Genomic DNA, 27,498 nt, shown 5'->3' on the forward strand with positions numbered 1-27,498 from the left:
CTCTCCATCCTGTGGGATACTGCCTGGTGAATGGGAGTGAAGTGTCTCCCTGTGGTGAGGGAGATTCGAGGATTTCCTCGTTTCGCCATCAGCGGGTGTACAACCTAAGGATCTCTGCTTTGACCAATAACAGGAGGATCAAACCACACCCCTATAAAAATCCCTTTAAAGGTAGCAACCTGCTATGGTTCAAGGACCCAAGGCTGCTACTATAGTAAGGCCGCCGTTTGGTCATACAGAAATTTACCGAAAAAAAGACTTGCTATCAAAGCTTTTCGTCTTGCACTCATCGAGACAAATGCAAGAATGCCAAATTTCAAATAATCACAACAAGTTATACCACACAGAGAAAAGAAAAATGCTGATTGGCTGAAGCATTGCCATGGAGAAAGGAATGGGGAACTAGAGTCACCCCTGAAGGAAATTCAGCTCCTGGGTAATTTCAAAAAGTCACGAGGCCATTGAAAATATTGTTCTGGTTTCCAGAGGGGGACCTCAGTGTATGAATGCATGCTACTTATATTAAAGACACCGATTTGACAATCTTGTTTCAGCAACATCTTCAGTTTCTGAGTGGACTGTTGATGTTTCCATTTTGGAAAATTCTAAGTTTGGATGTTTGAAGTGGAACCTCACATGGAGGGCTTGTTACAGAAAAAAAGCAAAGTTAAAAAATCAAAAAGCCTAGTACCTTCCTCCCCCTCCCTGCGTGGCTTTGGACTTGGCATGAAGATAGCAATCTTCAATGAACAACAGCAGCCAAGGCTGCCAACTGTACAAAGTGGCAGCCTTTCGGGAAACTTACGTCTGGATTGAAGGTTACAAAATCAGGGCTCCTTAAAGGGATAGAAAAGGGAAGACAATTCATGAAGATTCTGTTCACTTGGTCCTGGGTTATAAACTCTCCAGGGATTCAAATGTTACCACAGAGAAAGGGCAGCAGGCCACCCCAGGGAAGAAATTGTCAGGTCATTAAACAAAGCTATGCGTTTAGGAAACATCGTTCTTGTTGGGAGGGGCAACGATCATGCTGTCTGATTGTCATGTATCATTCATTTGGATAACAGGAGAGCCTACCTGCTCTCCCAATGGCTGCTGGAAGGCAGTGCCCTGCAAAGGTGGTAATGTTAGGCAACCACAGTCAGGAGTATGGGTGATGGTGAGGTTGAAGGCAGGAGATTCTGTTTTGGCACCTTTGTGAATACTTTCATAGTTGGCACCCATGCTTAGTCGACGGGGAAAGAAACTAGGACGATATATCCAAAGGACTAACTTTCCACATGTCCTCCCCTGACTACAACCTTACTTAAGAGTTATGACTAAAAATTCAGAATAACTTAGTAACAACATTGCAGGTTAGACAGTGTAACCTGTGCAAACATCTGCTAGCTCAAATGGGCCCTGTATATGGACTCCATCGAAAAGAAACGGTTACAAAATAAAACACAAATTGAGGTGACGGCCCCCCTCATCCCTATCCCCCCCCAACCCCATAACAATTTCATAAAAACTACCTAAAAATTGTCAAGTAGTGTTATTTAGCATGATGGATATATATTGAAAATTTTTCCTCATTTATAAAAACAACTAATACTGAGTGTACAAAATGCATAATGTAAAGTCACAAGGAGTGGGTAACCATTAAATTTTTAGCTTCTTGGTGGGGGGAGCTTGCAAGTCGATCCTGGAAATATCTTTGTTGGCTGTGAATGGTATCCTCTCAGTCACCTTCTTTCCAATAGTTTCAACCTGTTAAATGGAATTTGGGAAACAAAAGTTGCATTAAAGGCACTAGATTGTGGCTCTGAGCATTCCAAACATTTCCTCTAAGCTGGTCTCCAGGCAGGGTCAATGGAAGATAAGAAGGCTCTCCTAAAATTAAAATTCAGCAAAACAGCGATGTGGATTTATTTCACACATTTGGCAGTAAATAACACTCCATTCACAAGCACAGCCGAACATGGGAGGAATTTTAGCTGAAGTGGCCAAACATTAGATAAACATGGGCCTTGATGTGGCTAATCAAATGCTTTTGTCCATTTTGAGTGAAAGGCATTAAACAGAGTTGAGGCTTTTAAGTGAATAATCATCAGAATATCAGAGCTATTGCTAGCCTAGCCACCTCAACCAGCCATGGACTTGACCAAAAGTATCCATCCCAATGCTGGATTGAGTCCTTTTCTGCCATTTATTCCCTTACCTGGAAACCAAGATGCTGAAGCTTTTCATGGAGACTGTCTAGAATGCGTCTGCCATCAAAGATAAATGCAGGTTTCAGCATTGCTTTGTAGATCCTCTCATAGTCCAGCTCCTGAAAGGCCACAAATTTAAACAGAGATAAGGACAGAATCTGCAAATAATATCCTCGTTATACACAACATGATAGTAAATGCAAGTTTACAAAATCAGTCTACTCAAGACTGCAGAACAGACTGAAATGAGGCACAAACATGTACAAAAATTAAATCTGAACATGCAGAGTTACTGTAATAGCACTCAGCATTCAGATTACAGATCTTCCCCAACTTCAACATATGCTTTTAGGCCAAGAATAGCAGTGTCATTATGTGCATTTCCCAACTTAAAAAAAGGTCTTCCTGTGTGAAGTGCCTTCTTTACATTCAGATGTCTCAATGCCGTTACATTCACTCAATGTTACATACTGTAGCAACATAGGGAATCCAACAGCCAATCTACATACAGCAACCACCGTTAACAACCATGTGAAGGTGACAAGATCCTGTATTTTTGTAATGTTGATCAAAAGATAGGTCAGGACACCAAGGAGACCTCCTGATCCTCTTCACCTTAGGAGGCCGATAGGGCCAAAACCCCTGACGGAACACTGTGCTAAGGGTCAAATTAGATTTTGTACTCAAGGCTCTTAAGTGGGACTTGAACTCAATAATCTTTACTCAGTCGCAGAACTTGAAGTGGCAGGAAGGGGCTATCAGTACTGAGACTGCAGTCCATTAATTCCTACAACTAAACGACAACATGGATAGAAATAAAGTGTTCCTCAAGCTCATCTGTTTCCTCGTCTCCCTTACACACCCTTCAATTGCACTATGACTCCTTGGTAACATTCCTGGCTTCCCACCAGTGTATAGTCTTCATATGGATAGATAGTGTGCAGTAGTGATATCACAGGACTAGTAATCTCAAGCTAATGCTCTGGGGGTGTATCTTCAAACCTACCATGGCTTCTGGTGGAAATTTATAATTCTGGAATATAAAGCTAGTCTCAGTCATGGTGACCTTGATTTGAGATACAGGGTACAAATTCAAAATTTGCAGATGGTATAAAGTATGAGGTTAGTGAAGGCAGGAAACCTCAAACTTTAAAATGTACTTGGAGAGCACTTGAAATATGATAACACTGCAGGCTATGGGTCAAGTGCTGGAAGGTGGGATTGGTACAGATAGGTCAGTGACACTTGATGGGCCAAAAGGCCTCATCTGTGCTGTATGACTCTTCACAAGAGCATAAACAGACAGCAGCAGGTCCAAGGCTGCAGCCCACCACCACTTTCTCAAGGGCAATTAGGGACAGGCAATACCCACATTAATGTTAGTGAATAAGAAAGTTCAGAAAGACAGTGAATCCCAGGAGACACAGATAGGCTGGTGGAGTGAGCAGACATACAACAGATCAAACTCAATGAAGGAAAGTGAGAGCTGCTAAGTTTTGATATGATGAATGAGAAAAGACAACACCAGATAACTAATTATATTTTTGAGGGAGATGCAAGAATAGTATCAGTGCAGAAATCTTTCAAGGGGACAGATTAACAGCACCAAAGAAAAACATTCCCATTTTTATAGTACCCTTCAGGACTATATGTCTCAAAGCCCTTTACGACTGATGAAGGTCCAGTTACTGTTGTAACGTGGGAAATGGTGCGGCAAATTTATGAACAGCAAGCTCCCACAAACAACAATGTGATAATAGTCGGATGATCGGTTCTTTAATGATACTCAATGAGAGATAAATTTTGGCCAAGACATCAGAGATCAGTCTCTCCTCATCTTCAAAACAGTGGCCTGTGATACACCACAAAGGGCAAGTTGGAGTTTTGGTTTAACATCTCATCTGAATGATGGCACCTCAAAGTGCAGTGCTCCCTCAGTCCTACATTGCAGTTTTCAACTTGATGGTTTGCCTGGATTGACATAACTCTTTTAGACCAGCACATTGTCAAGTGAAGCCACAGCTGACACACACACACACACACGGGATCCTGTGCTTTACAAGTAGAGGCAGAAAGCACAAAAGCCAGGATTTTAAGTTAACACTTTACAAAACACCAGTCTGATCCCAGTTAGAATACCGTGTACAATTCTGAGGACTGTACTTTGGGAAGAAATGTGAAGGTTTTGGTGAGTGTGCACAACAGTTTATGAAAATAGTACTGGAACTCAAATTAGATCAAACCAATGAAAATCACAGAGAGGTTTTATAGGAAGTATAAAGAGAAATAATGGTTCGCATTTGCTGAAGGGTCAGTAACCAGAGGAAACAAATTCAAGGGAAAAAGCTAAATGACCAGAGAGAAGATAGCAAGAAACTATTATTATGCAATAAGTGGTTTGGATTGGGACTCTGCTAATGGTAAGTTGATGGGTACAGACTCATAGTAACTGTTGTAAGAGATTCCTACAGCTGGGTACTGACTCTGTGAGAATCTTCTCTGGGCAGATTTGCTGCCACCAAACCTTCCTGCAATGCTGGTCTGTATGTAGCCTTACCAGTATTAAGCGGTGGAGGATTAACCATTAATAAGTCTTTGGCAGAAGGGGCATATACTTGAGTAACAGGTGATTTATTACAAAATAGTAGCATGACATTAGCTTAAGACTGGTGAAGGGATTGAAACAGATTAGATTAGTTAAGGGTATAATTTTAATTGGAAAACCAAGTGGGAACCACTGATGCACAAAGGCAGGCAGGGAATGCAGGAATGCTACTATCAGCAGGATAGCACCAGCCTTAGGTGAAATGCAGATATACAATGCCTGTGTAAGCTGGGAAAATAATTCAATAGTTGTAATTTCAATACATAATGTCCTGTGTAAAGCCGAAAGGTGCCTTTAGCCCAGCAGAGTTGGTTCTACACTTCAGTATTATGACTAGCTCTCCCCATGCACACATGGAAATAATTTATCATTTGATCTGTTTCCAGCATCTAGTATCTATTTGTCAAGTTGTACAACAACGATTTAACTGTATTGGTAGAAAACAAGGATGGAACATGGAGGATGGCCTCAGGTTGCAATCTGGTATCGATCAACTGATAAATTGGGCAAAGCATTGGCAGGTGAACTTTATTTGTGATCAGTGCGAGCTGATCAACTTTCAGAGATCAAATGAGGGAAGGTGAATGGTAGGTCCCTCAGGAGTATTGAGGAACAAAGGGACCTTGGTGTACAAGTCCCTACATTCCTAAAAGGTGTCAGCACAGGTAGACAGGGTGAAGGCAGCTTACAGGATGCTTGACTTCATTAGCCAGAGCATGGAATATAGGAGTAAGGAAGTCTTCTTACAACTTTATAAAACGTTGGTCAGGTCACAGATGAAATACTCTTTGCAGTTCTAGTGGCTACACTATTGGAAGGATGTGATTGCACTGGAGAGGGTACAGAGGAGAATCACCAGGAGATAGTAAGAATTGCCGATGCTGGAGCCTGAGATAACACAGTGTAGAGCTGGAGGAACACAGCAGGCCAGGCAGCATCAGAGGAGCAGGGAAGCGGACGTTTTGGGTCGGGACCCTTTCTTGCATGTTGCCTGGCATGAAAAGTCACGGTTCTGAGGAGAGACTGGGTTTGTTTTCTTTGGAGCAGAGGAGGCTGAGCGGGGAGTCTGATTATGGCGTACTAAATTGAGAAGCATTGATCACAAGAGTCTCTTCCTCATTGCAGACATGTCTAAGACTAAAGTGCATAAGTTTAAAGTGTGGAGTATGAGAAAACAGTGTTGAGGTGGAGGAAATGGGGATGGGGAAGGCAGCTCAGAAATAAATAGAGAAGAGGGGTGGGGCTGAGGAAGGTAGGTGGGATGGTTATAGGCGAGTGCAGATCGGGAGTGATGGGGATTGATCAGTGGGATGAGTGGGGCAGTGTGACACCACCCATAAACTGGAGGAGCAGCACCTCATATTCTGCCTTGTCAGCCTGCAGCCCAATGGCCTAAACATGGAATTCACCAGTTTTAAAATCTCCCCGCCCCTGGCCTGATCCCATGATGAACCCTCCCTCTCATCCCCACCTCCTTGACCTGACACAGCCTGTCCATCTTCTCTGATACCTATCCGCCCTATCCTTTCCCCTCCCCATTTCTGAAGAAGGATCCCGACCCGAAACATCAACTTTCCAGCTCCTCTGATGCTGCCTGGCCTGTTGTGTTCCTCCAGCTCCACACTGTTATCTCAGACTCCAGTGTCTACAGTTCTTGCTGTCTCTAAAGTGAGGAGTATGTTGTCTTCAGGACATCTGAAGAAAATAATTTTCATTTAGAGGATGGTAGGTATATGGAACATACTGCCTGAGAGAGTGCCGAAGGCAGGTACTCTCGTAACATTTAAGAAACATCTGGATGAGCATTTAAAATGGCAGGTCATAGTAGGCAAAGAACCAAGTGCTGGGAAATGGGGTTCGTGTCGTTTGGTGTTAGTTGGTCAGCAGACATAGTTGGCTGAACAGCCTGTTTCTATGCTGTATGACTATCTCCTGAGAGATAGCAGACTAACATAAGTTACCTACACTGTTAGCATCCAAGACTAACAAACTAGCTAGCTCCTCCCAGAGACAGTTACTTTGGGGCAGCACGGTGGCTCAGTGGTGAGCACTGCAGCCTCACAGCGCTAGGGACCCGGGTTCGATTCCAGCTTCTGGTGACTGTCTGTGCAGAGTTTGCACATTCTCCCTGTGTCTGCGTGGGTTTCCTCCAGGTGCTCCGGTTTCCTCCCACAGTCCAAAGATGTGCAGGTTAGGTGGATTGGCCATACTACATTGCCCGTAATGTTCAGAGGTGTGTGGGTTATAGGGGGATGGGTCTGGGTGGGATGCTCCAAGGGGCGGGGTGGACTAGTTGGGCCAAAGGGCCTGTTTCCACACTGAAGGGAATCTAAGCTACTTAAATCCAATTGGTGGAGCTGTGTTGGTATCTTAGTTAGCCTGTTCAGAGTCAACTGCCTAAATACAACAGTAACCTTCAAAAGTGAATTAAATAAATAATAAGAAGAAAATTACAGAGATATGAGCAAAGGGTTGGTGAGCAGGACAAACTTATTGTTCTCATTAAAAGCTAGTTCAGTCTTGATGGGGCTGCATAGTCTCATCTAGGCTGCAGGATTCTATGAAATGTGAATATACACAGCTCAGCATACAGAATGAAGGTTCAACAGGTAATAAGACAATGGTTCTGACACTCTCCGAAGTTAACATGATCCTCATTTCACCTTATCATGATTTTAATAAATGAGTTTTAAACAATAACCAGAATTTTAACTGAAATATTTTTCCACTGACCTTTGGCCAGATTCCTTTGTGAATATTGGCTTTCCAAGCAAGCGAATGAAGACACAACTGGAGTAAACTACAGCAGAACCTATTCTTCCCTTGTTGTACAATCACTTCCAATGTTTAAAGATGGTGGATGCTACCAAATATTTTACAACATTAACAATTTTCATCTCAGTCACTGGAGGCGATGGCCTAGTGGTATTATCGCTGGACTATTAATCCAGAGACCCAGTTAATGTTCTGGGCACCAGGGTTTGAATCCCACCACGGCAGATGGTGGAATTTGAATTCAATAAATATCTGGAATTAGAATCGAATGATGATCGTGAACCCATTGTCGATTGTTGGAAAACCCATCTGGTTCACTAATGCCATTTGGGGAAAGAAACTGCCATCCTTACCTGGTCTGGCCTACATGTGACTCCAGACCCACAGCAACGTGGTTGACTCTGAACTGCCCTCAGGGCAATTAGGGGCGAGCAATAAATGCTGCCTAGCCAGCAACGCCCTCATCAGTGAATGAATAAAAAAAGGGCTATTGTCCCTGTCCTGGGAAACTCTCCTTATTGTAAATAAAAATAGATCCAAGTATGCGGTGCAGCAGCAAGCCACAGAGCAGGAAAGTTCCTACCTCAAACCCTCGCCTATAGTCTAGGCAATGGGCCACCTTCAGAATGGGAGTTAGGCCTCAGAATTTTTACAATACAAATTGAAAATCAAAGAAATCAGCCGAAAAAGGTGACTCCTGTATTTGAATATTGATTAATTAAACCTAATTGTCATTTGGATTTCATAACACTTTACATACATAGGAACAGCAGTAGGCCATTCAGCCCCATTAGCCTGTTCCGCCCTTCAACAAGATCATGCCTGAACAATGGCCTAATTCCCAAAACCTGCCTTTGGCCCACCACTTAATCTCTTGGCTTCACAAAAGCTTAAACGTCTCAGATTTAATACTGCCAAGTGATCCAGCTTCCACTGCTATGTGTGGGAGAGAGTTCCAAAATTCTACCACCCATTGTGTGTAGACGTGTTTCCAACCATCTCTCTTCAGCAGTCTGGCACTAATTTTTAGACAATGTCCCCCAGTTCTAGAATCCCTAAAATGTGAAAATAGTTTCTCTTCATTGAGCTGGTCTTTTCCTGTTTACACCTTGAAGAATTCGACCATATCATCCCTTCTGTGACAGAGGTACATGGGGGAAGAAAAGGAACAGGAAGTTTTGTTGAAAGGGTGAGACAGAAGGGTGGGAGGAGATTCTTGCAGACTTAAAACACCAACACAGACCTGTTTCAATGCAAATGTACACATGTTTTGAGAGGCTTGGTTAGCTCAATTGGCTGGACAGCTACAGTGAAGGTTCCAACGCCAACAGTGCTGGTTCAGTCCCCACACTGGCTATGATATTTCATGCAATGCATCTCCTCACATTACCCAATACTTGTGGAATGGAGTCACCTTAAGTTCAACTAACCAATTCCCTCTAATGGAAGGAGATATGAAGATATTTGTGGACTATGGCTAACTACTTTGTACTGTACCAACATGTCTGGTACAATTCATGTATTTAATAATGTATTGAAATTAAGTCAGGACTTTGCGTGCCTTCTCTACACAATTATTACTGGGATAGGCATATCTCACAACACAGGGTAGACCTGATTCCAACAACTCTACAGTCAAATAAATGGATTTTAATGTCAATGGGCTCCAAATCCAGGCAACATCCTTATCTTCAAGATCAGGGTGAAAAGCAGGAAGGAATAAAGAGGAGGAAATAACCATAGCAGCAGTTATTTTTAATACCTTAAACATATCCCATTCTGTGCAGATCACAATAGCGTGGGCATTCTTACAAGCCTCATAAGGGTCTGAGGAGACGGTGACCAAACGTGACACTAATAAAAAGGAAAGAACTTGCATTAATAGATGAACAAGCTACATTTCATAGCATCCTTCAAAACTGCAGTGTGTTCTCAGGCCACTTTATAATCAAATAAAGTACTTTTGAGGCAGTTCCTGTGGTAACATTGACACCTTAGATGCCAATGTGTGCATAGCAAGATCCCACAAGCAGCCATGTGATAATGACCAGAGAACTGGGTTTTTTTGGTACATTAGTCGAGGCATTAGTAATGGTCAAATGTAGTGGCATAAACCACCTTTTAAATTTATGGTAATGAGCCCTTTCACATGCACCCGAGGGGGCGTGCCTCAGTTTAACATCTCAGCTTAAAGACTGCACCAAGAATACCACCCACTGAGAGACACGTGTGTGCGTGCGTCCGTGTCTCAGTGGATAGTGTGGTTTTTAATATATACATACGTTTATATTGCCTACACCGCCTCGGGACACCCTGAAACACAGAGCGACAATGAAGTGCAACATAAATATTGGTGCAATTGTCTTTAGATGAACCAAGGGTCACAGGTGCAGATGACTAGGATGAGAATGCCCTTTGCTTCCCAAACCTCTCCATTAAAAAAAAGAGAGTTACCCAACACTCAGTAAGATGACATAAATCAAAACTCTCAGAATGATACGGAATAAGAGGAGGTCATTCACCCCATCATGCCGGTGCTAGCTTTTTGAGGTAATTTGGTCACTCAAGCAGTGAGGGTGATCTCCCAGTATCTGTGATGGCGATTGAGAACAGGCAGCTGAGTTTTCGCGGAGAGGGAACTAAAAGGTAGAGATTGGGGCCCCAGCAAGAACTGGTAAACTTTTAACTTTATTCCTTTATTTTTCCAGATCATATTAAAGGGGCATTTAATGTTAACTATTAACTTATTTCTTTATTTTTCTGCTTATTCAATGAAGATCTCTAATACTTAACTCTTAACTTTGTTTCTTTTACTACTTTGTACCTTAGTTTTTTTGTACCTAGGTACCTTTATACCCAAGATGGTGCCTCAGGATATGGAAAGGCCATTTTAGGCAGGATGAAGAGAAATACTTTCATTAGAGGGTGGGGAACCTATGGAATTCTCTACTGCAGGAGGCTGTGGAAGCTAACTCACTGAATCTATTTAATAATAAAACAGATATATTTCTAAAACCTAAATGTGTGAAAAGGGTATGAGGATAGAGTAGGAGTTTGGTGTTGAGAGAGAGGATAGATGATCATATTGAATGGTGGAACAGATTGGATGGGGCGAACAGTGCCTAATTTGTATGTTTCTAAGTCCCATTGCTGTGCTGCTACAGTTTAGACCTTTCTCATGTTTATCTGATCAGAGTGTATTTTCCCACTCTCTCTGATTCAAATATGGTGCTGTAATCTATCCAGGCCTCTGATATCACATCAGTTCCGAACTCAGAGGCCTTTTAAAGTGCACAAATAAAGCTTAAAATATTCATGGATACCACCTTCAGTTACAGGTTAAGAATGCATACATTTAAAAGGTAAAACACTGTGCTGATGTCGGTATCTTCATTAATTCAGTTTCAGTCAGAAAGAACGGCAGTCAGTCTATCCACAGTAATCTGCCAGAATCCAGGAGTGACTCTGCTGGTAAGGAAAATGACAGCATTGCCCGTCCACGAACAGCAGAAACTTTATAAACCACCAGGGCTAACGAGCTTCACAAAAGGTGAAAAATCGAAAATAATGAATGCGGACCAAAGGAGGAGCTCATTGTTTAAAGTGGGTTCCACCTAGTGGTCACATTGGCCACAAACAACCACACAATCATACAGAAGAGGCCCTTTGGCCCATTGAGTCTGCACCACCAAAATTGGCTAAATGTGCCCATAGCCTAAGTCATGACAAATGTTCCCGACTCCCTCAAATTTACTGCACGCACTGCAATGAATGTTTGGAATGAGGTTGCGAGGCTTGGTACAGGCAGAAACCTGACATTTAACACACCATGACTGCTGGTTTCACCGGATGGATGAGCTAACGTGAACCTCCTTCATTTAATGCTTATCACATCGAAAATTCCCAAGTTCTCTGTTGTCCTGTATACATACCCCTGTCAGGATCATCATCACAAACATTGTGGTGAGACAGGTCTTGAATAATTTGCTCCTTCTTCACTTTTGGATCAAATATGTGCAGCCTGGCTCCCTCGTCCAGGAGATATTTAGATATGTAGATACTGGATGACTCCCTGCAACAGAAAGCATTCTTGAAACTCGAGGCCTGTTGATTCAAAGACCCAACAGCGATCTGGTTTGAAACCATGCACTTTAGCAAATTGTACAGCTCAGGAGGTGGCCACTCGGGCCAGTGGTTTTGCTAGCTTTCTGAAGAAATGATCCAAATCAGTCCCATACCCCTTCTATTCCCCTATGTCTTACAACATTTTATGTTTTTTCAAAACAATTACCCACTTCCCTTTCGAAATTAGATCATTACCAGAAAAGAAAACCCTTCTAAAAACTTCCCAACTACAGGGAAAAGACAGACTTAAAAAAAACTGATTGACTCTTATAAAATGTCAGCATGAATACAATAGGCTGAATAGCCTTCTGCTGCGAGAACCATTCTGCAGGTGCATGAGGAAGTGAATTGAAAATCACAACGCACCAGGTGAAATAAATTCTCGCCCACCCCCTCACATTTTTGTTTGAAATTCATGATTTGTAACACTTTGTATCACATCTCTCCTTGGCCATCTGATCACCTTTGCTCTAAGACATAATCAGATCAGGCACAATCTTGTAAAATGGTGAACTACGCTTTAGGGGCTGAGTGGCTTTCTCCTGCTCCCGGTTTAGAATCCTTACAACCTCCTCCAGTTTCTCCATTAGTCTAATTCACAGGAAAGAAGTTCCTTACACAAAGAAAGAAATCTTACTGGCTAAAATCAATTCAAAAGTCAAACTTACTTCCAGTTCTGCAATGAATGAAATATTAAACATTAGTAAAAAGGAAAACTATGGGAATATTTTGTACAATTATAAGGTTTGATAATAAAAAAAAGCCAATAGATTTATGAGTCCTTAAGGGAAGGAAATCTGCCATATTCAATCTGACGGAGATAATGGGAACTGCAGATGCTGGAGAATCCAAGATAACAAAGTGTGAAGCTGGATGAACACAGCAGGCCAAGCAGCATCTTAGGAGAACAAAAGCTGACGTTTCGGGCCTGCTGTGTTCATCCAGCTCCACACTGTTATCTTATGTTCAATCTGGCATACATGTGACTCTAGACTGTAGCAATGTGTCTGACTTTTAACTGTCTCTTGCAATGACCCAACAAGCCAATCAGTTGCATTCAAGAAGAAAGTCCACGGCCACTTTCTCAGAGGTAGCCAGGGAATGGGTAATAAATGTTCAGCTTGCAAGTGATGCCCACATCTCATGAACGAATAAAAATTCCCAAAACAACATGGTGGACATGAACAGCCAAGTGCTGGAAAAACTCAGCAGGTCTGTGAGGAGAGTTAACATTTTGAGTTGAAAGAAGACTTTCCCAGAACTAGAGATAGAAATGTGATGGCTTTTATACCGTTAAGAGTGGGAAGAGGATGAGAGAATAAAAGGGAAAGTCTGAGGTCAGGTAGAGGGCGACAGAGATTAATTGACAATGATATCGCAGAGCAAATTGCAAAGACTGGCGAAGATTGCAGTGAATTAACAACAGGATCCATCTGTACAGGACTGTGTATCTCAGTGTAAGGTCTGTAAAAATTCATCAACCATACCTTGTGTCTCCTGTGTCCTTCTTAAAGGCAAAACCCAACAATCCGATCTTTTTATCGGTGACGGTGTTGAAAAGGCAACCAATTACTCGTGCTGCAAATCTTCTCCGTTGGTAATCGTTAATCTCAATCACCTGCCACATAAGATTACAGAAAATTGATAGAAGCCATTCGGCCCAGCTGGGCTATACTACCAATGTGCTGCAATCAATCATCTACCCAATCCACCTCCTCTTGCCCTGTCCACACATCCTTCTAATCTTTTCTCCCTTGAGTTTCTGTCATTTCCTTGGAAATGCATCTATGCTTTCCATCCTGACTAATCCCAGTGGGAGTGAGTTCCACTTTCCACTATATGGGTAAGAAAGTTACCCACTGCCAGTTCTTTTTTGGGTTTATTGGTGAATTTCTTCCCCTAATTTGGTTACTAGATTTTCCCAAGCATCAGACCTACATTCAGAGATGTTCCCATGATCTAGGTTTCCATTTAAGAACATTGCAAGGCAATCAATAGAATCACAAGTAGGCCATTCAACCCTTCAAGTCTACCCTATGATTCAATACGGTCACAGGTGATACTTTGCTCAACTTCTCATTCGCACCCTTTAACCAACCGCGATCTGTTGATGTCCTAAGATCAACAAATTATGGATATTAGCTTTGAAAATACACGATGGAGCAGAAAAAGCCAAAAGATTCACAACTCTCCAAGTTAAAGAAATTCTCCTCATTGTTCTAAACAATCGACCCCTTATCCTGAGACTGATTGCTGAAAGAATACATTTGTATCTTGCTTCTTTGGAAAACTTCCAACTAGGGTCATGACAATTTCATTCATTCCTCAGTAGATTCTCACCTGTTGCCAATATCTGGCCACTTCTGGCAGATTGAGGGCTTCACAAAGATAAACCAGATTGAGAACATCTTTCTGAAAGCAACTGCCCCCGAAGCCTGCAATTGAAACAGACAATTCTGAAGGAAATGTTACTGAATAAATTAACGCTCATAGAAAAGAAACTGACAATGGAGAAGACCTTGGGGTATTTCAATATAAAGTAACAAAATAATAATGGAGAAAATAATGGGACTGAAGTTTTGGGTTTCCACAACAATATAGTAAAAGAAGTGGGTGAGGATATAACCGAAGTTGTCAGACTTTTTTGCCAAGCCCTCCTGATTTAGGAAACCCACAAAGTTATACATTTGCTATAATATTACTGCATTACGTCAAGAAGAATGGGAGAGAGAATTACTGGCCTATCAGGTGAATGCAATTTGTGGTGAATGTCATTACAGATACTGAATAAGGACTGGAGTGAAAATGGGCTGACCAGAATGACATGTTTGTGTTAAAGACAAGTTATATGATGACTAACCCAGTTGATACATCTTTTGGACGAGCTCACTAATAAGACTGTTTAAGGAAGTAATCTAAAATAACTTACAAAAGATATTCAGCAAGATTCTACATCAAGACAAATTCTTTTCGTTTTGACTTGGGTTGGAAGTTGGTTGGGAGAGTACCAGCAATCTATTCTGAAGTTTCAAATTTTCCTCATATCATCATTTGGTGGTACAGAACTCAACTGAAGCCAGGAGAAGATATCTTGTCAAAGCTTTTCATCTTGCTCACATCAGGACATTTGATGAAAATACCAATTCAAGGGGAAAACCAACAATTACACTGGATGAGAGAACAGTGCTGATTGGTTCACAAGTGGACTCTGATTAGTAGAGCTATGATTGACAGTTAACAGCCAGTCTTTGTTTAAATTTTAAACCTGACAGGTTGAATTTGATTTGTCAGGACACTGCCCTGAGCAACAAATCAATAAATCACCAAATAGCTGTCATCTACCCTTTAAGTGGAAAACTTAAAAATTTGTTAGTCAAAAATTGTAAGAGTGTCTAATATCTATTGTTGGTCAGCATTTTTTGGGCAGTCCTCATTGTGTGACAGATTACACTGACAACCAATTTAGGATTGTCAGTCAGGCTCACAGTGTAGCGCATGAGCTCTCTGTATCCATACACAGGGTCCTGCTATTTGGAGACACAAAGAAGAGCAACATGCATTATGTATTTTCAACTCAACAAAGCAGATGAAAGCAATTCACCAGTTCATTTCTCAGGATATTGCCCCGACTACTGTCAATGCACCTGGTTTACAATGCCTGAAGGAAAATGAGACATTAAAAAACAGAAGGCACAATTCTAAAGGGGGTGCAGGAACAGGAGGATCTGGGTTTATATTCGCACAAATCATTGAAGGAGGCAGGACAAGTGGAGAGAGCAGTTAATAAAGCTCACAGTGTTTGCTGCTTTATTAATAAAGGCGTGGAATTATGACAATAGACTGGAGAAGTTGGGGCTGTTCTCCCTGGAGATAATGTGGCTAAGAGGAGATTGTAGAAGCATAGAACCCCTACAGCATGAAAACAGGCTCTTCAGCCCATCAGGTCAACACTGACCCTTCAAAGAGCAACCGACCCAGACCCACACCCTGACCATATCCCTGTAACCCTGCAATTCCCATGGTTAATCCAGCCAGCCTGCCCATCCCTGGACACTATGGGCAATTTATCATGGCCAATCCGCCCAAACTTACACATCTTTGGACTGTGGGAAGAAACACACGCAGACACGAGGAGAATGTGCAAATTCCACACAGACAGGTGCCCAAGAGTAGAATCAAATTCGGGTCTCTGGCGCTGTGAGGCAGCAGTGCGAACCACTGTGCTACCGTGCCACCAAGATCTGACTGAGGTTTCCAAAATCATCAGCAGGCTGCACAGAGTGGATAGGGAGAAGCTGTTTCCACTCGTAAACATGAGAGAGCATAGATTTAAAGTGATGAACCAATAAAGCAAGAGTGATGTCAGGCAAAAAACTTTTCAGACTGTAATTAGGGTCTGGAATGCACTGTGTGGAAATGTGGAGGATGCAGGTTCAATTGAAACATTCAAGGGGGCATTGGATAGTTATTTGGATCGAAATTGTGTGCAGGAAATGGGGAAAATGGCAGGAGATTGGCACTAGGCAATACAGTTGGACCAAATAATAGAGCTGATGCAAACACAACAGGCCAAATGGTCGTCTTCTGCACCATAAAAATTCCATGCTTCTATGATCATGAAAACCTGAAAAAAGACTGACAGTTAACTGTCAATCAGTATTACTGGGTATATTCTCCATGGCAATGAAAACTAATATCATCCCAATAGCAACAGGTGATGCAGAGGTATAGCAAGGGAGGAACTTAGAACGATAATTGTCACAAATGAAAAAGTGTAGACAAAACTATTGGAATTGAAGGCAGACAGGTCCCCATGGGCTGATGGACTATATCTTAGGGTCTTAAAGGAAGTGGCAGGAGAGATGATGGACCTAATAGTAATAATATTCCCGAATTCCTCAGATGTGGGAAAAATCTATTCGATTATAAAAATGCTAAATATAACACTCTTATTTAAAAAGGCAGGGAGGCTGAAAGTACGAAAGCATACAACAGTCAGTTTATCATGTGTTACTGGGAAATAGATTCTGTTACTAAAGTAGTATTAACAGGCCATTTGGAAAATCAAAACACAATCCATCAGAGTCAGCATGGGTTTAAGAAATGTTAGTCACATTTTGATTAATTTGCTAGAGTTCTCTGAAGATATGGATAATGGGGATCCTGTAAATGTAGTATATCTAGACTTCCAACATGTCGTGGGTAAAGGTGCTGCACAAAAGGTAAGATTATATGGGATTAGGGTAATTTATTAGCACAGATAGAGGATTGGCTCACCAACAGAAAGTAGAGAATCGAGATACATGTGTCTTTTTCTAGTTGGCAAGATGTAACTACAGGGATGTCAGTAGGTTTGGTCCTTCAGGCCCCAACTATTTATAATCTATACAAATGACTTGAATAATATGGATAGAAAGTACTGTAACCAAATTTGTTGATGATATTAAAATAGGTGGGAAAGTAAATTGCAAGTAATAAGAAATTTACAAATGGATGGAGATCAGTTAGATGAATGGGACAAAAGGTGGCAGATGAAGGTTAACGTAGATAAGTGCGAGGTTATCCATTTCGGTCAGAGGAACAGAAAGACAACTTGTTATCTAAAAAGAAAGAAACGTCAGAGTGCTTCAGTGCAAAGGGACCTACTTGGGAGTCCTCAAGCATGAATTACAGACAAGTAGTATGCAGAGACAACAGATAATTAAGGCGGCATCCATTGCTAAAAGAATAGTGTACAGATGTAGGGAAGTGTTGTAGCAACTATACAAGACATTCACAAGATTTGAGAAGATTTGTAGCTCAGGTTGAGGTTCTGGATGTGAGTTTGCTCGCTGAGCTGGAAGTTTAGTTTTCAGATGTTTTGTCACCATTCTAGGTAACAGCATCAGTGAGCCTCCGACGAAGCGCTGGTGTTATGTCCCGCTTTCTATTTATCTGGTTAGGTTTCCTTGGGTTGGCGATGTCATTTCCTGTTCTTTTTCTCAGAGGGTGGTAGATGGGCTCCAAATCAATGTGTTTGTTGATGGAGTTCCGGTTGGAATGCCATGCTTCTAGGAATTCTCGTGCGTGTCTCTGTTTGACTTATACAAGATATTAGTGAGACCACACCTGAAGTACTCCATATAATTCTGGCCCCCTCCATGAGGAGCGTTGAGATTGTACTGGAGGAGGTTCAGACAAGGTTAACTCGATTAATTTGAGAGATGAAATATTTGTCTTATGACGAGAGATCGAGCAGTTTAGTCCTATATTCTCTGGAGTTTAAAAGAATGCAAGGAAATCCAATTGACATCTATAAGATGCCAAAAGGGGATTGACAAAATAAATACAGAACAGAGATAACACAGCGTGAAGCTGGAGAAATACAGCAAGCCAGGCAGCGCCAGAGGAACAAGAAACCTGATGTTTCAGGTCTGGTTTCTCATATGGGACACTAGCAAACCAGGGGTCATGGTTTTAGGATAAGGGGTAGAAGATTTAAAATTGAGAAGAGGAGAAATTACTTCTCTCAATGTGTCATGAATCATTGGAATTCACTCCCTCAGCGTAATGGATGCTGGGACACCAAACTAATTTAAGAAGCAGATGGACAGATTTTTAATTAGCAATGGATCAAAGGATAATGGGGAGAGCAGGAAAATGGAGCTTTGAACTCACGATGAGATCAGCCATGATTGTATTAAATGGTGGAGCAGGCTCAAGAGGCTGAATGGCCTACTCCTGCTCCTAGTTCTTACGATCGAAGCCTCTACCAGAGTCTCCTCACCACCCAATCAACACTGTCCTCTCATGTAGCACATTTGCTGGTTTCCCCTTGAACTGATATTCTTGCAAATTTTCCTGATGAATGTAAGATGAAAAGCTTTAACAACATGTGCCTTTTTACAGTGACTTACAAAGTTGGTGCCAAAACAATGAGATTACTCCAGAAAAACTGATTCAGTTGAGGCTTTTTACCCCGGAAATAAAAAAAAATTAGGTGGAGGGGTGACTTGACAGAGGTCTCATAAATTATAGAGGGATTCTATAGGATAGGTATGGAGAATATATTACAATCTGTGAGCAAGGTAAAGCAGGAGGCCATAATGTAATAGCGGTCAGTAATGAATCCAATTCAGGAGAAGCCTGTACACCCAGAGGGCAGTTAGAATGTGGAATCTGCCACCATAGAGAGTTCTTGTGACAAACAGCATCGATACATTTAAGAGGAAGCTAGATAAAGACAGGAGGTAGAAAGGAATAATTATGGTGCTGATGTGGTTTGATGAAATAGCGTGACAGGAAGCATAATTGCAGCTTAGATAACAGTATCATCATTGGATAGAATGGCTCGTTTGTTTTGTAAAATCTACGTAACAGGATCCTTACCAACACTGGCTTTCAGGAACTTGCTCCCGATTCTCTGGTCAGTGCCGATGGCATGGGCTACTTCCTCCACATCAGCCCCTGTTGCCTCGCACAAGGCACTGATAGAGTTAATACTGCTGATCCGCTGAGCAAGGAAGGCATTGGCAGCCTACAGAAGGGTCACCGTGACGAACAGGGTGGAGGTGATGGGGAAGAAACACAGAAAGATGTTTCATTAACCACTACATTTCCTTTATACTTCTCCAGCGTCTCGGCATCCCTAGAAAGGGACTGGTTGCGCAGCCCTGCTGGAGTGGCTTGCTAGGCCATTTCAGAGGGCAGTTAAGAGTCAACCACATCACTGCAGGTCTGGAGTATGGAGGAGGGCGATGGCCTCCAGGTGCTTCCGGGGTCCCAGGTTCAAATCCCGCCATGGCATGTGGTAGAATTTGAACTCAATAAAAATCTGGAAATTAAGAGCTTAATGATGACCACGGATCCATTGTCAATTGTCACAGAAACCCATCTAGTTTACTAATGTCATAACACGGCGTGAAGCTGGATGAACACAGTGGGCCAAACAGCATCAGAGGAGCAGGAAAGCCTGACGTTTCGGGCTGGGACCCTTCCCCAGAAAATTTCTGAAGAAGTGTCCCGACCTGAAACGTCAAGCTTTCCTGCTTCTCTGATGCTGCTTGGCCTGCTGTGTTCATCCAGCTTCACACCGTGTTATCTCAGATTCTCCAGCATCGGCAGTTCCTACTGTCTCTCGTTTACTAGTGTCCTTTGGGCAAGGAAACCACAATCCTTACCTGGTCTGGCCTGTATGTGGTTGACTCTAAACTGTGCTCTGGGAAAATGCAGTAAATGCTGGCCCAGTAGGTGATGTCCTCATCCCAGAGTTGGCTTAATTCCTGAGTTTAAATAAAATGGATAAACTGGGAGTGTACAAGATTGAAGGGTGACCTTATAGAGGTTTATAAAATCATGACAGGCATAGATAAAGTGAATCGCAAAGGTCTTTTCCCTCATGTAGGGGAGTTCAAAACTAGGGGGTGTATTTTAATGTGAGAGGAGAAAGACTTAAAAGGGACCTGAGGGGCAGCTTTTCACACAGAGGGCTGTTTGTATATGAAATGATCTGCCGGAATAAGTTGTAAATGCAGGTATAGTTGCAACATTTAAAACACATTGGGACAGGTACATGAATAGGAAATGTTTAGAGGGATATGAGCCAGTGCATGCAATTGGGACTAGTTTGGTTTGGGAAACTTGGCTGGCACGAACGGGTTGGACCGAAGGGTCTGTTTCCGTGCTGTATGACTTGATGGGTCTATAAGCCAGGCTTCTCAAGGACAGCATATTTCTTCCCCTAAATGGTATTACTAAACCAGGAAAGTTTTTACAACAATTGATAATAGTTTCCTGGTCACCAATACACAATCTAGCTTTCAATTCCAAACTTTCTCACAGAATTTAGATCTCACCAGCTGCTATACAGGCCAGACCAGAAAAGGACGGCAGATTTCCACATTAATAAAGTAGGTGGGTTTTCACAACAATTGGCAATAGTTTCATGGTCACCTTTACCAGATTTTAAATCCACATTCTGGTTACTGAATTACCACCACACTACCATCTCTACTTACGCATAGCACATCAGTGTCCAATTTAAAACGTTATCATCAGGTTCAAACCATACTTACCCAACTTTCAGACATATCCTTTAACACTGTTACCAATAACGACCTGTCGAGAAGGTTGTCAAAAATTTTAATGACTCCCCCTCCCCCAACTTCCAGGTCAGGGCTAACAGTACCACCGTGTTTGGAATGGAATAAGTCCATGCTGACTTAACTCCTAAATGATGTGACTTTAATTTTAAACTAATGCGTCCTGTTATAGGTTGCCCAATAGACTAAATACACTGTCATGGGCATAACCCAATGCAAATCAACAACTAGCTTCTTATCATAAGTCATGAAGGATCATAGAGTCCCTACAGTATGGAAGCAGGCTATTCAGCCCATCGAGTCTACACTGACCCTCCCACCCTTCTACCCCTATCCCTGTAACCCCACATTTCCCGCGGCTAAGCCACCTAGCTTGCTCATCCCTCAGCGCATACAGATCAATTTAGCATGGCCAATCCACCCAACCTGCACATCTTTAGATAATTTGAGGAAACCGAAGCACCTGGAGAAGACCCGTACAGGCACAGGGAGAAGGTGCAAACTCCGACAGGTGCGCAAGGCTGGAATCAAACCCGGGTCCCTGGCGCTGTCAGGTGGCAGTGTTAACCACTGAGCCATCGAGTGTGCTTTCTGAAAAGGATCCAGTAACAGACTGATGGGTAACTTTTCCTTGGAAAACATTTATAGGGTTTTATGATGAATTGGATAGCTATGCAGACATCGTGGACCTTGTTCAGTACCACCCCTTTCTACAATTGTGTTTCAATCTCTTGCACTGAAGGGCCCCCATTTAGAAATGCATCTTTTTTTTTAATATATCCAAATGTGCTCTTACACACAACTGAACATATTTTCCACCTATTAAGCACCCCCAGTAAATCACCTGTGCTCTCTAACTGATTAATTTACGTGCAAAGCCTGTTAAGAATGCAGACCAAGGACAAGGAAGAGGTTGGGAGAGGGAAAGGAGGCTAAATCAAAATGGAATTGGAAGAGGAGATAATGCACTCTACCCCCTGTGGTGCCATCTTCTCTCTAAAAGCATTGAGGGTATTGGTGGACAACATGCTCCCTTTCCAAGGACACCTGGGCATGAACGTAGCCAAGAAAGAGAATGATGTAGTTAATTAAGATACTACGCACCAGTTTAGAGAGTTCTGATGACCAGGTGTTTGTTGTAATAATCTTGTTCTCTGGGACCCAATGTTCATAGATACTTTTGAGGGCCCGAATGGCCTTTTGCCCTTCAGGAGTCTCATCTCCACCAATCAAAACTCTGTCTGGATTTTTGAGATCGGCAATTGCTGTCCCTTCAGCCAGGAACTCCGGATTAGACAGCACCTTGGGATACACAGATTCACATATCAATACACTGAGCTACACTCAACTCTCTTCTGCTAGAGCATTGTACAGAACCTCTTCTACCAAGGATCAACGATAATCAGGCAACTTCTCTCTCGACGACAAACAAAAAACTAGGTTTTTATATCCAGATGAGAATTCAAAAAGGTAAAGGCGTCATGCTTCAGCTAACAAAAGCCTGGCCTGACCACACCTGGAGTTACAGAGACCTGTGAGTTTCATACACCTCAACTTTACAAGGAAACAAACAGAAAATCCTGGAGAAACTCAGCAGGTTCGGCAGTGTTTGTGGAAAGATTGATAGGACACTCCTTCAGGTTCTGAGGTGGCATCTTTCTGAAATTACGTTAAACCAAAAAGCCTGCCTATTCTCTCAGTCGGATATAAAAACTACATAGTGCAAATTTCAAAAAGAGTAGGGATTTTTCCTCAGCTGCCCGATCACACTTATTCTTTAACCAACAGCACCGCAAAAGTACACAATGAAGGAAAAACAAATTACCTGATTGTTTAGCATGTTGTCTGCAATATTTCCTACTTTTACAACAGTGATTACTGCTCACGTGGTGGTTATTTGGGACGAGTGGTGATTGTGAAAGGCGATTTTCTTACATCTGGACAGTATTGTAAATCAGGGGCTAAAACCTACCACAATCAAGGTTTAAGAGGTTCTCCTGCAGCTGGACATGAGCAGAACCATGACGGAATGTCCCCAACACACAGTGACAGCAGAATGATACCGTCTACAAGTAACTCACCAAGGCCCCCTTCAACAGCATCTTCCAAAGCCCTGACCTTCACAAACTAGAAGGGCAAGGGCAGCAGATACATGGGAACACCACCTCCTGCAAGATCCCCTCCAAAGCCACTCACCATCCTGACTTCAAAATATATTGCCGTTCCTTCACTGTCACTGGGTCAAAATCCTGGAACACCGTATTGGGATAGCAGCAATCCAAAGTGGCAGCTCACCACCACCTTCTCCAGGGCAATTAGGGATGGGCAATCAACCATAATGACACTCACACCCACTAAAGAAATAAAAGCAAAGGTGCTCTCCTACCTGAAGATTTAGGTTGGGCTTGGTGTTGGCATTGAATATCCTCCGGATGCTCTCTGCTGCTCTCACTGGCACCGTGCTTTTCTCCACCACTATTTTGCCCCCATTGCCCACCTCTGCTATTCGCCGGGCACAGGCCTCAATGTACTTCAGGTCTGCGGCGCGACCCTTTCCAATCCCAAAGGTCTTTGTGGGAGTGTTCACCTATTTACAATCACCAAAGGAAGAGAGGAAGATGACTGAGTGATTCAAGTGGACAGGAGTACCAATGGGAGGTGCACTTAGCCAGCCACCAGTCAGATTTCAGTCTCAATTCAGAGACAAGATGCCAAGACCACGTAGAGGGTCCAAACGCGATTTACTTGAATGGCATCAGGGTGGGAATCTTCGGTTGTGAGGAGAAAGGGAAAAAAACAATTGGGATTAATCTCCTCAGAGCAATGAGAGTCAAAACAAACATTTAATAGAGGTGTTCAAATATGCAAAGAGTTTTGAGAGAGTAAACCGGAATTGCAGAGTGATTTACAACAGAGAAGATGACTATTTCACCCATCATGTTAGTGCTGGTTCCTTGCTTTATTCATTCATGGGATGACGGCGTCGCTGGCTAGGCAGCATTCATTGCCCATCCCTAATTGCCCAGAGGGCAGTTAAGAGTCAACCACATTTCTGTGGGTCCGGAGTCACATGTAGGCCAGACCAGGTAAGGAGGGCAGTTTCCTTCCCTGAAAGACATTAGCGAACCAGATCGGTTTTCCTGACAATCAACAATGGATTCATAGTCATTATTAGATTCTTAATTCCAGATATTTATTGAATTCAAATTCCATTTGCCATGGCAGGATTTGAACCCTGGTCCCCAGAACATTATCTGGGTCTCTGGATTACAGTCCAGCAATAATAACACTAGACCATCGCCTCCTTAAGTAATACTCCCACACCCAATGGCCTATCCCTCTATGTATATTTCCTTCAAACGCCCATTAAAATTTCCTTTTGAAACCATTGAGCAACTTCCCTTACACAGCCTGACTGGGTCGTGGCAGTACCATTCACTGCAGGGAAATGCTGTTCCTGGTGGGGGATAAAGGGAAAATTAAGTGGATTTACTGTTAGGGGAGATGAAGCAAACAGCATAGAGTGTTACATTCTTCTTAAGAGAGCTGGAAGATAGTTGTTCTGTGAATATATGTCACATTCACTGCTGCTTTTCAGTCATGTGCCGAAAGATCAGTCTACCAGTCTCATTGGAAAGGAGTAGGAGCCATACAAAATGGAGCTCCAGCATGAGGGTCTGAAACAAACTGTGTATATTTCTAACTTAGGGGAACAAGGAGACGTCCCTTGACAGGATTCGACAACAACTGTGCAAACAAATTTCAAAATGTCCCAAGTTATTAGGAAGAGATGGGAGAGGAAGGTCTGAAACTATAACCAGGAGATAGAAAGGCACTCCTAGAGAAAACAGTAAATCTCTGGCTGCTAAGTCTGCTCACCGATATAAAGATCAGATCTGCTTCTTTAATCGCACTGTCAATGTCAGTAGAGAAGAAGAGATTCTGCCCACGACAAGACTCCACCACTTCCTGAAGACCTGGCTGTGTGTAGAATCAGAAAAGACATACATTGGTTCACAACATAAAAAACAAGCATGGGATATTACAACATTAACAACCAAAGCATTTCATGTCTCCAGTATGTTGGTATCTCCATAAACCCAATGGGCATTCAGGTGACGAGCATTCTGCACTTGGGAGGAACAAATTCAACTCAACTGGGAATCTTCTCACTTCCTGTCCGAATCTGCCAGAGATTCACCTATAAAAATTATCGGCTGCTAAGATTGGACAACTACATGTATTATTATTGTCTCATTGACCTGAATGGTTGGAGACAAACTGGATGAACCTGAGTCTTTCCTTGTCCAACAATTCTTATCCGTGGCTGAACCACATAAAAGAGATGATGGGATACCAAACTCCTCTGAACCAACTGATTTTGAAAAAAGGGGGTTAACAGAATCACCCATTATCTCTCTCAGTTACAGCTATGTTTTGTGGGAGGGATGCAGGAGGGTTAATGGAAATGGGGAGTGGAAAGTAATTCATAGAATCCCCACACAGTGTGGAAGCTGGACAGTCAGCCCATCGAGTCCATACTGACCGTCCAAACAGTATTCCACCCAAACCCACCCCCCTAGTCAATCCTTGTAACACTGCATTTCCCATGGCAAGCCCACCTAACCTGCACATCCCTGGGTACTATGGGCAATTTAGCATGACCAATCCACTCTTAGCTGCACATCTTCAGACTGAAAGAGGAAACCTGAGCACCTGTGCAAACTCCACACAGCCGATTGCCTGAACGTGGAATCAAACCCTGGTCCCTGGCATGGTGAGGCAGCAGTGCTAACCACCTGAACCCCTGATCCTTTCAGCTTCAGTTCCAAACAGAGCCTGAAAACACCAACCCCTCAGCATCCACACACACACGGCCCCGCTTGCTGGGACAGTGCAGGATTCAGGGTTGCTCTAATGTTTTGTCCTGGTCCACGCCAACTACGTTTGCACAGCATCAGTTGGACAAGTTGCCAGAAGGGAAGTTCGGACATGGGGAATTAAATCCAAGATCGTGCCAAGACGTTCAGGGGAGCCAGGGAGAAACTGGGTCAGTTAACAAGGCTGTGGCAGATTGTACAATGATAATGTTGACAGTGACAACAATCACATGGCCACAGTCCACCATACACCATGTGTCTCAACAGCTATTCCACCCATTTAGCAATGTGGGAGTGGAGTCTTAATGTTGTATTTCAATGACAGACAGCTGCCTTTGCAACCTCTGGTTACTCATTTTCATTCACCATGTCTATTGTTTATTCATTATAACTGGTCAATTGAACCTGCCAACCAGTATGTGCGATGTCTTATTGCAGAGGAGAGCACCAAACAGTAATAGGCTAATCAGCCAATGGATCCATCTGACATTTTTGCTCTTCACTTGTCTCTCCCCACTCTCCCAAACCCGATTTCTTCTCACCTCATCAACACACCCTCCTATTCATTTCTCTGCCATGAACTTGCCTAGCTTACCCTGAAAAATATCCTTGCAGCTCATCTAGTGTTCTTTTCCTCCCATTTCCCAAAGAACATTAGCTGTGATTTAGTGGGGAGCACTCTCCCTTCACAAGTTAGTTTGTGGGCTCCAGAAGCTTTGGTAACATCATTCAGGCAAACAGTCCAGGTGCCAGTACCGATCAGCTCTGATGGAAGGGTCACCGGCTCCGAAACGTTAACTCTGATTTCACTTCACAGATGCTGCCAGACCTGCTGAACTTTTCCAGCAACTTCTGTTTTTGTTTCTAATCAGTGCAGCATCAGGTCAGGCTTGCTTCTCTGGAGGTATTATCTTATGAATGAGACTCTCAACAAAGTCATCATCTCAAAGAGGAGGTGGGACTTCTCTCTGTGTGTCCTGAGTTAATGTTTGTCCCTCAAATATCATCAAAACAGATTATCCACTCACTTCATAGAATCCGTACAGTGTGGAAACATGCCATTCAGCCCAACAAGTCCACTCCAAACAGCATCCCACCCACACCCATTCCCTTCCATGTCTCATGTCTAACCCACTAAATCTAAAGATCCCTGGGCACTCTGGGCAATTTAGCACGGCCAATCGGCCCTAACCTGCACATCTCTGGACCGTGGGAGGAAACCGGAGCACCCAGAGGACTAGTGCAAATCACCAAAAGGATTTGTTTACTGTGATAGCGGTTAAGCAGAACACAGGGATGGAAGGTCTCTCCTTTCTCTTTCAATTTATAAGTGTTTCTTACTATAGTATCACAGGGAGGCCAGACAGAGCTTCAGTTTAACATGGCACCTGAAAGACAGCACTGCTAACATTGCAGCCCTCCCCCAAGTACTGCACTGGGGTGTCAGTCAGCTGAACTGCACCTTCTCTTCCTGACTGTCTCCCCAGCTTTGCTGAGAACCATCCTGCTATATCGCCATCAGTACCCAGATAGCTCGGACTCCAAACCTATCTTCAACCCACGGCCACCTGCCTGTTTGTTGGTGATGGTACACTTAGTGTGATATCTTACTGTCGGCAAATTAACTGCTGCATTACTACAGTAAATTACTCTTCAAAAGTACTTCATAAGCATTGGAATGTTCTGAGATCATAAATGCAAACTTTTGTTTTAATAGAAAGTCATACACACGTTGTGTATTCCAATGTGGGTTTTCAGATTTTGATAAAACCTCAAACGTCTTAGCAACTTTTGTCACAACTTAACAATGAAGACTGCACTCATAACTGTGTTCCACTATT

General features: G+C 42.7%; 1 protein-coding gene across 2 annotated transcripts in view; it reads right to left on the reverse strand.

Moving 5' to 3' along the window:
* Positions 1-1,519: 1,519 nt before the first annotated feature.
* LOC125458412 (UDP-glucose 6-dehydrogenase-like) overlaps positions 1,520-27,498 on the reverse strand; it is a 39,269-nt gene continuing 13,290 nt past the window's right edge. For both annotated transcript variants that reach the window (XM_059650518.1, XM_059650517.1), the window contains exons 3-12: positions 24,657-24,758; positions 23,164-23,364; positions 21,882-22,079; positions 19,066-19,213; positions 14,038-14,132; positions 13,185-13,315; positions 11,505-11,644; positions 9,335-9,426; positions 2,201-2,311; positions 1,520-1,749 (exon numbers count right to left, since the gene is read on the reverse strand). In XM_059650518.1, coding sequence (XP_059506501.1) covers positions 1,642-1,749; positions 2,201-2,311; positions 9,335-9,426; positions 11,505-11,644; positions 13,185-13,315; positions 14,038-14,132; positions 19,066-19,213; positions 21,882-22,079; positions 23,164-23,364; positions 24,657-24,758 — 1,326 coding nt within the window. In that variant the 3' untranslated portion in view covers positions 1,520-1,641. The remainder of the gene's footprint in view (positions 1,750-2,200; positions 2,312-9,334; positions 9,427-11,504; positions 11,645-13,184; positions 13,316-14,037; positions 14,133-19,065; positions 19,214-21,881; positions 22,080-23,163; positions 23,365-24,656; positions 24,759-27,498) is intronic.

This window comes from Stegostoma tigrinum, chromosome 13 (assembly GCF_030684315.1).
Source record: "Stegostoma tigrinum isolate sSteTig4 chromosome 13, sSteTig4.hap1, whole genome shotgun sequence".
In the NCBI taxonomy this organism is placed as follows: domain Eukaryota; kingdom Metazoa; phylum Chordata; class Chondrichthyes; order Orectolobiformes; family Stegostomatidae; genus Stegostoma; species Stegostoma tigrinum.